This window comes from Kogia breviceps, chromosome 1 (assembly GCF_026419965.1).
Source record: "Kogia breviceps isolate mKogBre1 chromosome 1, mKogBre1 haplotype 1, whole genome shotgun sequence".
NCBI classification, from domain to species: Eukaryota; Metazoa; Chordata; class Mammalia; order Artiodactyla; family Physeteridae; genus Kogia; species Kogia breviceps.
In genome coordinates this window covers 106,098,717-106,111,066 of record NC_081310.1, presented here as the reverse complement: position 1 = coordinate 106,111,066, position 12,350 = coordinate 106,098,717, and the positions used below count along the sequence as shown (strand labels likewise).

At 33.1% G+C, this 12,350-nt stretch overlaps 1 protein-coding gene across 6 annotated transcripts in view; it reads right to left on the bottom strand.

The window, feature by feature from the left end:
* AGL (amylo-alpha-1, 6-glucosidase, 4-alpha-glucanotransferase) overlaps positions 1-12,350 on the bottom strand; it is a 75,783-nt gene that overhangs the window by 38,685 nt on the left and 24,748 nt on the right. For all 6 annotated transcript variants that reach the window (XM_067040403.1, XM_067040407.1, XM_067040388.1 and 3 more), the window contains 13 exons: positions 10,951-11,074; positions 10,505-10,607; positions 10,313-10,410; positions 9,516-9,655; positions 8,261-8,448; positions 7,242-7,365; positions 6,490-6,653; positions 6,088-6,189; positions 5,818-5,973; positions 5,574-5,724; positions 3,082-3,206; positions 2,880-2,992; positions 2,609-2,743 (listed from right to left, as the gene is read on the bottom strand). In XM_067040403.1, coding sequence (XP_066896504.1) covers positions 2,609-2,743; positions 2,880-2,992; positions 3,082-3,206; positions 5,574-5,724; positions 5,818-5,973; positions 6,088-6,189; positions 6,490-6,653; positions 7,242-7,365; positions 8,261-8,448; positions 9,516-9,655; positions 10,313-10,410; positions 10,505-10,607; positions 10,951-11,074 — 1,723 coding nt within the window. The remainder of the gene's footprint in view (positions 1-2,608; positions 2,744-2,879; positions 2,993-3,081; positions 3,207-5,573; positions 5,725-5,817; positions 5,974-6,087; positions 6,190-6,489; positions 6,654-7,241; positions 7,366-8,260; positions 8,449-9,515; positions 9,656-10,312; positions 10,411-10,504; positions 10,608-10,950; positions 11,075-12,350) is intronic.

Sequence of the window (12,350 nt, the reverse complement as noted above, 5' to 3'; positions counted from 1 at the left end):
AAAATGTTTTAGCAATGTATGTTTTAGGAACTCAGCATTATACTATACATTGTAAACAATATACATTTATAAATAATAATTAGAGGAAAAACATGCTAAAAACTCAGTTAGAAGTAACATTTCTCCCAAGCCAAGGAAATAATCAAGTGGTAAATTTTATTAATTAGCAGTATACTGGAAAAATCTTTTGGTTGCTATATCCTTTCTTATAAATTTGTTTTTAATCTTTCTAGTTCAGACTTAGTTTTTCCTCTGCTTTATATTCTCCTATGTAGGGCAATAAGAACTTTTTATGCTAATTATCTTAAACTCAAATCTTAAACTCAAAATAATTATCAAAGGACCAATAAAAGGATAATCAAAAGTCACAGTTAACGACCTTAGAAATTGTGTTACTCTACTGCTACATTCTTCTCCTTTTCTCCTTTCCACTCCTAAGGTTGCATTACCCTTCAGCTTGGTTGCTTAAGAAACCAGATTTTCTTAAAGATGTTTATTTTCTTTCTTTCTTCTTTTTTTTTTTTTTTGCAGTACGCGGGCCTCTCACTGTTGTGGCCTCTCCCGTTGCGGAGCGCAGGCTCAGCGGCCATGGCTCACGGGCTCAGCCGGTCCACGGCATGTGGGATCTTCCCAGACTGGGGCACGAACCTGTATCCCCTGCATCGGCAGGCGGACTCTCAACCACTGCGCCACCAGGGAAGCCCAAGGTGTTTCTTGATAATGAGCAGAAGGAAGTGTTTAACAGTCGTCGCCTTGGTTTCCCTTTGTCCAGTTAGCAGTGAGATTGTGTAGATGACTACACCTGAATGCAACTGAAACCCTACTTTCTTTTCTTGCACTTCTAACTGCTCAGTTATATAATTTCATTTTACATAACTGAATACATATCCTCTTGAATGTACTCCCTTCTTTCTCTTCTAGTTCTGTCTCAGCTTAGAAAATTGTCAGCTGTGCTTTGTTCCCTCTGTCTTTGCTAGCCTCCCTCCTCCCAGCTGGGACTGACCCTTCCTCTGCAATCTGTGAGTCAAGAGTAAGTCAAATCTATCAGTAGCCTCAGTACCAAGTCCATTCTAGTGCAATATTTTTCAAGATGTAGTCAGTGAACTCCTTGCATAAGAATCACCTGAAAAGCATATTGAAGTGTAGATTTCTTGATCTTGCCCCCAAATAATCTAAATAGCTCTGATGAGGAATGTGCATTTTATAAACATTCCATAGAAACACAAAACTGCTTCATCACAGATTTTTCTTTAGAATGTAACTACTAAGTATGGTTTGAATTGAGTTAATACCCTTATTAATAAAAGCTCTTAAAAACAACAAAAACAATTGAACAGAAAAATGAGCTAATATGTAAAAATGACATATCACCAAATAAATACAAATGGCTGATGAACAAAAAAATTAGCTTAATATTTAAAATAAATTGATATCATTTTAAAGTATTTTATATTTACCAATTTGACTAATAATAGCTAACACTTACTGATCACTCACCCTGTGTCAAACACTATTCTGCGAGTCACTATAATTATATCTCTTAGGTAACGTGCCCAAGGTCTTACTTCTTACAGCTGAGAGTCTGAAATTAGACTCAAACCCAGCAGTCTAGTCGCATCCTCTATGCTCTTAAACATTACAGTACAATAATATATACTCAGTATTAGTAAGGATGTGTGATACTAGACTCTTTTACATAGAGCTGAAAATATTAATTAATATAATCTTTCTGGAGCGGATTTGGCAGTATTAAAAGCCTCATATATACAGACAGTCTAACTCAGAAATTACAACCCTGGAAATTATCCTAGTACTCATGATATCAAACATATATTGAGCATTTATTATGTGCCATGAATTGTATTAAGTGCTTTATATGCATTATCCTATTTAATCCTTACAAAATCTTAAGAGGTAGGAACTATTATAAGCTCCATTTTCCAGATGAGGAAACTGAGATGAAGAAAGTCTAAATAATTTGTTCAAGATCATACTGACAGTGGTGAAGCTGGAGTTAAACCCAGCCTTAAATTTCAAAACCCATATTCTTTAGTACTATATGGTACCACCTAGCAAAGGCATGATTAGTAAAGGAATAACTAAGGGTTTATGCAAAGATGAATGTACAAAGACATACATAATAAGGAATAATTGGGAGCAATTCAGCTGTCCAAAAAATGTAGACTGATGAAATAAATTATGGTATAGCCATATATTAGAATAATGCATTGACATTAAATAAATGAAGTGGTAAGAAGTATGATGTATGCAACTTAGTCTCAAATAGCTCAGAAAAACTATGTGTATATGTGTATAGAGACATGTATATATATATATATATATAGATATGTATAACATATATATGTATACATGTCTGTCTATCTATCTATCTATCTATGTGGGAGTGTATGAGTGAGAGAGCATGCATGCATACATAGGCACAAGCAACAGGACAAAATGGTAACACTAAGTGATGAAAATACTCCTGGTCCTTAGACTATCCTTTAAGCAACAAAGATATACAGGACCCTTAAAACTGCTTAAATCAGGCTTGCGGTAACTTATCAGTTATTAAAGTGAAAATCTCCATAAAATAAGGCATACTTACGAAGCAAAAGGAATTTTTAATATAGGATCTGTGTTGTCAACAGCAAGACTCCCAGATATAAAATGAGGACTGAACTGTGTCAGATGATTTCGAAGAATTCCAACAGCAGCTTGTGCATGTGGATCAAGACTAACTCTGAAAACATTAATTAAAATATGGTTAATTTTTAACAGTAATTTATTAAAAATTAACAGGATATGTAAAACACTTAATATATAAGTAAACACTTAAATATAAGTAAAGTTAACAGTTTGAACTCTAATTAACATACCTGAATATAATAACACTTCCAGGAGACAAATTTTCAAATTCTATTTCTTGAATATATTCATTGGGTCCTTTTGTGGTAATTCCAGCTTGTTTAACAATTTTACTTTCATTAAGCTTGAAAAAAATTATATAAAACCATTCAATAAATAATTCCAATGTCCTTAAAATGTTAAACACAGTAGTGGGATGAGAGTCCCAAATACCTGAATATGTTCTCTAATTTCTACTGTGATATTTGGCATTCCATTGATTGAATTAGCATCCTTCCTATAAGGTTCCGTATTTCTCTCAACAGTTCTAGCTTCAAGAACTACTTCTTCAATTTTACCTAGGAATATATAAAAACTTTAACAAAATTTCATATTAAACCATCTGAAATTAAGAATTGGTAAAGGGGTTTTAAATCACTTAACTTAAAGTTGAATATGAAATATCAGTTAATTTAAAAAAAAAAAAACACTCTGGGCTTCCCTGGTGGCGCAGCGGTTGAGAGTCCGCCTGCCAATGCAGGGGACACGGGTTTGTGCCCCGGTCTGGGAGGATCCCACATGCCACAGAGCGGCTAGGCCCGTGAGCCATGGCCGCTGAGCCTGCGTGTCTGGAGCCTGTGCTCCGCAACGGGAGAGGCCACAACAGTGAGAGGCCCGTGTACCGCAAAAAAAAAAAAAAAAATCACAACTTAATTAACAAAGCTTTATTTGAAAAGAGATCTCATCAAGTAATAATGGCTTAGCTCTGGGAACAATGTACAACCTTCCTAATATTGAGTGGAGAGAAAGCAGATCACTTGAAAGGCTTAGGCTTACATTTAAAAAATGGAATATTTCAAAGACAGAAAAAATAGGGAAAAATTTAAAACACCCAGATCTCTCTACCTCACTTAAGAAAACATTCCAAATCCAACTGATGTCCCTGTGTACCATTTCTCCCCCTTCAGAGGTAACCACTACCTGAAGGTTGGGGTTCATTGATCCTGTGCATTTTTGCTACATATGTATTTTCCCTAAGCAACATATACTATTTTCCATATGTCCAAGTTTATTTAAGTGGATTCAAGTTATATATACATCTCTGCAACTTCCTTTCTATTGGACAACACTGTATTTTTTAGGTTTGTTCAGCAAATATAGATTAGCTCTACCTCATTTATTTCAAATGCCAAATAGTATTCCACTGTATGAATATACCAAAATGCATTCATTTTATTAACATTGTTATTGTTTTTCTCTACTATAAATAATGTTACAATAAATATTTCTGTGCATATTTCCTAATGGAAATGCAGAAGGGTTTCTCAGATATATACCTGGGAATAGAATTGCTGGACCAAAGGATATATAAAACTGCAACATTATTATTTAAATAATTTGAACTTTAAGCCATTAATCTGACAATGAAAGAGTTTTTGATCCAGAAATATACTTCTGGAAATATATACTAAGAAAATTGTTCAAAAGAAAAAGAATTATTCCTAGTGTATATTCAAATCTTAAAGAACACTGCTAAACATACCCCAAAATATTAAAAATGGAATACTAACATAATAAAATATGAAATATTTAACATAATGAAAATCACAATTTTGTGGACTGATAAAATGGAAAATGTTTTAAGGATGATCACTGACCAAAAAAAAAAACAAACCCCTGGATACTACTGTATACACTGAGTGCAGCCATGTAAAACTATATATGTATATTAGCAACAACCAAATAAGATTACTGAATATAAACATGTGACTAGTCAAAAAAAGTAATAAACATTTAACTCTGTGAAACTATTCAAGTTGATAATTTCTATAAATGGGAGTTATGAATATTTAGCAACTAGCAACCAATATAGAATATGATGATTTTTATGAGAATCTTCATTCACTCAATTGATCAACAGACTTGGACAGTTGCTGTATGCACAGGAGCATGTTATGCCATAATATATTATATATAATAATAAGGAAGGAAATGAAATACACATGTCTAGAAAAAAATCAAGCAATACTAAGGATATAGCTCAAGGATGTATTTTATAACTAAGTGTCAGAGTGATATAGAGAAACTATAATTACTTATGTTCAGAGGAGAGAGAGTTCACTGAATACTTAGAGAAAGATTGTCAAAGGAGGTGAAAGATCAGTCCTTGAAAGATGTAAAGAATTCATAAATAAGTGGAAGTAAGACTACTTGGGGAACAGTGAAAATATCTATTTGGTTGAAATAGTGTAGTGACACAGGGCCAGGAAGGTAGGTGAGGATGGATTATAAAGAGCCTTAAATATTAAACTATTTTCCATTTTGGTTTATATATGTAAATATGTATATACATATACATAAAAACACTCAGACACACATATGAATATATGTATATACATATATACAAACATATGAACATACATATATATTTTCCTGGGTATAGAAGAAATACATGTTCATTTTATACAAATTAGGAGATAAGGGAATGTATTAGGATGAAAACAAAATCACTTCACAACTCAAAAAATGTTAACATTTAAGAGTATTTCCAGGTTTTGTTCCATGTAGTAAAAATATAAGCTATCAAAAATTTCTAATTCTTTTTCTCAACTACATCTACACTTGCACTGTGTTACAATATATATGATATGTAACAACAATTTAATATTTATTATTATTAACAATTTAAAAATATAATCACAATAACACTTTTTAGATCACATTACCAGGGATGCACATTTGAGGCACTTCCTTGCTGTAAAATGAAGTCTTGGGATTCCTGAAAGCAGTTCTAGACACAGATACAACTGATTGATGGATACTAGGTGAGTGTCTTGTTACTGCCACTATGTCTTCATCAACTTGATCCACATACACCTGAGAAACAAAGAGAAAACACATTAGTGCTCAAATTGGGAAGACTCTAAAATTGAACCTTAAGAAAGAAACCTAGAAAATTTAGTTTCTTGCCTGAATAAAACCCTTGGCTCCAAGCTCTTGGTGAAGTTTATTGATGGCACACCTGGCTGCAATGATGCCACTTTGGAAATTAACTTCACCGATATTGGATGGTGATGCTGCAGGATTCCACTTACTGTAAAACCGTTCTTCAGAAACTACTGAAATCTGAACAAAATTAAAACTTAGCCATGTGTACATTTTAATTACAATGAAAACTTTTGGTAAAAATGATCAAAGTTTTTGTCTTTGTGGATTTTAAAAAACAACACATAAACAAACCTGATGAGGCACTAATTCGTCATAGCCCTTAGTACTTCCACTAGCACAACATGCCATAGAAACAATCGTGGAACTTGGGAGAGCATCATATGCTGACCTATGCTAGAAAACAATAAAAAAAAAAAAAAAACAGAAGAAAAAGACCCCAAAGTTTATTTTCTTTCATATGCAAAGTGCCATCCTATAGCATAATGAAATAAAAGGATAAGTGCATAAATACATTCGATAAGATACATTCATTTGCTTTAAAACAAATAACAAAAAGCTCAAAAACCTTTGTATCACAATCACTAAGGCACTATTTTGAAGTTTTGTGGATATTACTACCACTAAATAGCAGGGAACTAAATATCAAAACTTTTAGCAAAATCAGTAAATACAAGAAACACGTTAGATGCTTACCACAATAGGACACTCATTATCATGGGTAATATCCATAAACAGGGCATGTGCAATAGCTGGCATTAAAGGCCTCAAGCAGGGTTGAACGAAGGATCCAACAGGTTCTCCTCCATATCGGTAAACTAATCTGCCCTCTTCATGACTGTCACATGCACTCATTGCCTCTGCAAGGCATTACAGAATATTTTAACAATCTTCATTATCAATGTCCAAGAAGAGATTAGATTTTGTATCATGACTGACTTTCAAAAAAGACCACATAAATATTATAAAAAATAAAACTGCTTTAAACATTTAAACAAATGTCCATTAGTTTAAATGACAAAAAAGTCTTCTCTGTAACTTAACCAGAGAAATGGTTCATGCAGGTAAAAGGGAACATATGTTGTTTATTAGGACGTTGGTTATATAAAATCCATGAAGAAAAATCTAAAGATTATATCATATAGGCAGGTAGGAGATGAAAAACAGATTTGTATATTTTCAACAACCAAAAAAATGGTTTTGTTCATGAATCATCAGTTCATTCCACTGCTCTTTCAAGTTAAAATGAGATATTTTACCCCAAAGTGGAAATTTTTACTGATGAAAACAGACTAAGTTATACTAGGAAATTCTGAGTAGAATATTTAAAAGAACAGTAACTATGTTGAACATTATTAAATGCTGTATATAAAGCTATTAAATGCCTTTTAATCTACTTAAACAAAAACTAAAGCTTTAGATGGGAAAAATGCTTTCAATAAGCCTACCTCTTATTAAGGAACTAATGCCCAGTCTAGTAACAAAGATATTGTCCAGGTCTTCACTTCCTGTGAACAGTTCAGCTACTACATATAAGTTGGGTTGCAATTTCCTAGCAGCATCCAACATGTACTGCAAAAAGCACAGTTACAAATGTAACAGAAAGAGGGGAAGGAGAGGAGGCAAGATTAGGCATGGATTTGACAAAAGAAAATATCATGTAGCAAGACAAAATGGAAATTCAAGAAGAATTTCCAAAAAAAGTAATTGTGCATATGTAAGAAAATATAAAACAGACCAATACACACAGGAAACGAGAATTTATAAAGACAATATAACAGTTAAAAAGATTAGATTTTGCAGATATAGGGACACGGGGGAGGAAAAAAGGAAGAAGAAAAATGTTAGTGTCACATTAAAAAAATGTAAACCAGGGCTTCCTTGGTGGCGCAGTGGTTGAGAATCTGCCTGCCGATGCAGGGGACACGGGTTCGTGCCCCGGTCCGGGAAGATCCCACATGCCGCGGAGCGGCTGGGCCCGTGAGCCATGGCCGCTGAGCCTGCGCGTCCGGAGCCTGTGCTCCGCAACGGGAGAGGCCGCAACAGTGAGAGGCCCGCGTACCGAAAAAAAAAAACATAAAACGGGGGGAAAATCCTAGCAGAACTGCAGTGTTACGGTTTACATTTTTTTTTTTTTTTTTTTTTGCGGTACGCAAAAAATATGAATATTTTAATAATATATATACAGCAATATGGTTGTATGTGTATTATCAGAGACAATATAATGTACTTCCCTAACTTAAAATAAAAATATTAACTCAAACATTTTATAGCCCAGTACTCCATAACAGCTGCATCAAAAAACTGTCAGAATTATGCAAATTATGCAAGTGTTAAATACTACCACCAAATCAATGTTGGTATCCAACTAGCAAAAGGAAACATATATTTGTATACTCTATTTAAGGAAAGCTAGGAGAGAATACTGAATTTCTTTTCTTAATGTAGATGAATTGTTTTTCTGTACCTCGGCTACATGAAGAGGTGTTGAGTGACAGTTATCAAGACGGACTCCTTGGAAATAAGTCGCAGTTATTTCAGTGTATTTTTTCATGTGTGCCCAGAGATAAGGACAGTCCTCTGGTTTTTTCCCATAGCGTAATTTAACACTGTCTCCCCAGCAAATAAGTTCTCTCCTTAGATAAACATCTGAACCTGTTAAGAAAGGAGCTTGCTTTCAATGGTTTGAGAAACAAAATGAAAACATTTACTTCAAGGAAAAACTTGTTTTTAAAACACATTTATTATTTCTAACACAAACCATATATAGGTTAAAATTACATCTAAAATGGCATGGGATAAAATTTTTTAAAGTTAATAGTAATTTGAAAAACAAAGTTAATGGTAATTTGGATCTCATATCTATTTTGCTAAAATTGTACCTTATGGTCTCTTCTAAAAATGTGTGCTTAATGGAAAAAATTTAAGTTACTTCCTGAAGGAAAACAATAATAGTAGGCCTTTAAAGCTATAGTTCTACCAAAAACATTTAAAGGTCCATCTCCACCTTGCTACCAATTTTTGGCAATAGGTTACATTAAATCCATGGTGTAGAGCAGAATGTCTTTTTCCATTTAGAATGGTTAGAAAGGAGAGGGCAGAGATACTTAAATCCAAAGCTACACTCTTTTTTTAAAAAAATGAGATTTCTGAATTAAATTTAATGTCATTAAAACAGGCTTCTAATTCTAAAATGTTAAAAAAGAAATATACTGATAGGTCCCCTGCAAAATTCTCCCTGGCAATGAAATAGCTGTAGAAAAATAAGATGCTAGTATTAAGTGAGAGGGAACCTAAAAATAACTGGTTTCTAGTTTAACTGCCACTCAAATACCTTAAATACTCCTCTGGCTAATGAGTGAAAATATCTCTTATAGTAAATAGTTGTAATAATAGAGGTTTCAAACGTCTTTTAAAAACGCAATAAATTGTTGCCCAAATAAACTCTTAGGCAGAACCACAATATAAAATAGATATATAAAAGCTATTCTGCTTGAGGAGATAAGGGGTAGAAAGGGAAAGGAGGGAAAAGAAGAGGGTGAATCCCATCCTGTCAATCCCTTCTCTTCTCTCTCAAACTGTATGTACCTCTGGCATCTGTAATGAAATAGTTTTAAAAACACTAGCATACTGGGGGGGAAAATCAATAAACAATTTATATTTTGAGGTTGCCACGAACTTCTATTTCCCTATCCATAGAGAAGTTAACAAAAATGATATACCTGGTTCAGCAAAGTTTCGAAGGGGATCATCTCCCATTACCCATCCATTATGTGCCATCAGAAAACAAGCTTTATTTGGGACATGAATCATAGATTCTTCTGTGGAGAGGGATGTTTCTTCAAAAGGGAAAGTAAAATATCTAGGGAGATACAATCAAGTATGAAATCCATACAGAGAAACTCCTTGGAGAGAATGTGAATTAGCACTATTAAAATTAAACTTCCTCCCTAGTGAATAGAATAGAAAAGATTAGTTTGACACCATTTATGGGAAATAAACTGCAATATAGGTAAAAAAATCGTCAGTAGACATTTTGAGTAAACCTAGTAGATTTGAGAAACCGAGTTAGTATTATAGCATATCTGATTAACATTCTAAATAATAACTTTAAAAATCTCATAAAATTACTAAGAAAATCACTGAGGTATTGACATTATTTTGCAAAGGTTTTTACTACACTTCAGTTGCCTAATCTATGTTGTACATTACTTAAAGTATAAGGAGCTAAATGCTTGCTTAATTTGATTAACGTTGAATTTATTAGTAAGTATGCAGTCCTCCAGAAACATGAATGTAAATGATTATAAATTGGTTCATAATAATGATAGTTTCTCTAAGTAAAGATTTGCCTAACAAAATTAATTAATATTAAGTTTAGTTACCAGATCAAAACTTCTATTTCAATTTAAGAAATGTACTGAGTCACACATTAGAGGAAACATCTAGGTTAATTTGAAGAGTTTAATACAATTTTCAATTTTTAACCTTTAATGAGAAGAAAACAAAAATGGAATACCTGGTAACCAAAGGATGTTCTCTAGTGACAGGTCCTAGTTTAGGACCATGGCCAGCCAGTCGTTCATAAAACACATTTTCCAAAAGGCAATTAACTGCCTAGAAAACGTGAAATTATATTACATCAATGACAACAACAAAAAACAGTATTAACACTCAAAGAAAACAGCAGTTCAAAAGAAGTAGGTAAAACCTGTTCCTGATGATAGTTCACGAGTTGATGCTTCTCTGAATTTAATTCCTCAATTCTCTTCTGGAACCAACTGCAGCATTCGTTAATTGCGGCTGGCCCATTACTTGAAGCAGATAAAGCAATACAAACATTATTTAATGGTTTTACAAATTCGACATTTAAAAATTTTCTAATAATGGTCATAGAAACTTTAAATATATTCATCAGGATCTTAATTATGGCTGAAGAAGTTTTCCAACTGTATACATTTTTACATTTATGTATAGGAATACGGACCAGCACACAGACAAGAGGGGAAATGTCATGAGTTTGAAGTAGTAGACTTATGGTGAATTACTTCATTTCATTTTATACTCAGGCTTTTAACAACAGCATGAAAATAATACTATCCATAAAGGTTTACAAGTAATATTACTCTTCAATATGTAGTAAAATATAAAACATACTCATGTGGTATGAAAGTTGCTAGTGCAACGTTCATATCTACAGTACAGCCAAATCGTCTGTATTCAGGATCCTGAATAATCTTAAGGTGTTGTTTTGGATCAGGCTTTGTTGTTTTCCTATTTTCTGAAAGAAGGAAAATATTATATCTTAAATGCAGATATGCATAAGGAGATTATAACTGTTACTGATTTCAAATTTTTAGTTTATAGTTTTTTCTTGGAAAATAAAACGTTTATTTCATAAGCATCCTTCCTAACTCCCTGTCCATCCTCCTGCACACCATCTAACACACACGCGCACACACACACACACACACACACACGGAAGGAAAGACAGAGAGAGAGACAGAGAGAGACAGAGAGAGACAGAGAGAGAGAGAGACTGACTGATTGATTGAGGAAAAAAATCCCCAAAACACTATAAAAGAAAAACACAGCAATTCCTACCAGTTCAACCTCAGTCCCATCTTTCTACCTCAGCTGGCATTCAGTTATTCTACACATTCTTTAGGGCATTAATGATGTTGATGGTACAAATTTTCTTCACAGGTGCTACCAAATACATTAACATTAGGACCTTTTCTTCCTCAAAGATTGCTTTCTATTCTAAAAAGTAAGTCATATTAACAACCTGACTTTCTCTGAAAGAAGCACACAGGTTTGTTTTTATACTGTTTTCCTTTTCATCAACAAGCATATTCTTACATAATTATAAAAAACAAAAAAAGTAAATAAACATTTTGTGGGGGGAATTTTCACTCTTCTTCTGGAACTTGTTCCTAATAAATCAGGTGTTGGTGCAGGATTGCCTCCACTGGGTTTGATTTTATATTAATTAATACCTGCCTTATTCTAAAAAGATTTTGCAATGTTTTATAAAGGCCCAAACAAACTAAGATAAAAATTAAATAGATTTTAATATGTAGTTTCTGAAGTTAATCTAGATGAGTAACATACATGAAAAATGCCAGAAGTGTTTAAAAAAGAGAAAAAGCTACACAATCAGTGTACATTATAAAACAGTCTTTAGTACTGGTAGACCAAAAGACAGATCACTGGAATAGCACAGCTAACAGGTCCATGTATATTTAGTGTATGATTATACATTATGAAGTATTATGGTGGTATCCCAAATCAATATAGAAGGATGGATTATCAACTTAATATCATTTTAAAAAATAAGAATAAAGTTAAATATCTTCTTTATATAAATTCCAGGTGTACTAAATATTTAAAAGTAAAATATAAATAAGATTATCAGAAGAAAACATAGATTGCTGTTCAAAGGTCTAGGCACAATGTGAAATCAGAAGCCATAAAAGAAAAGATCAACAAATTTGGTTACACTGGGGGAAAAAAACCACCATAAACAAGAGTTAAAAGATCAACAGCATACTAGG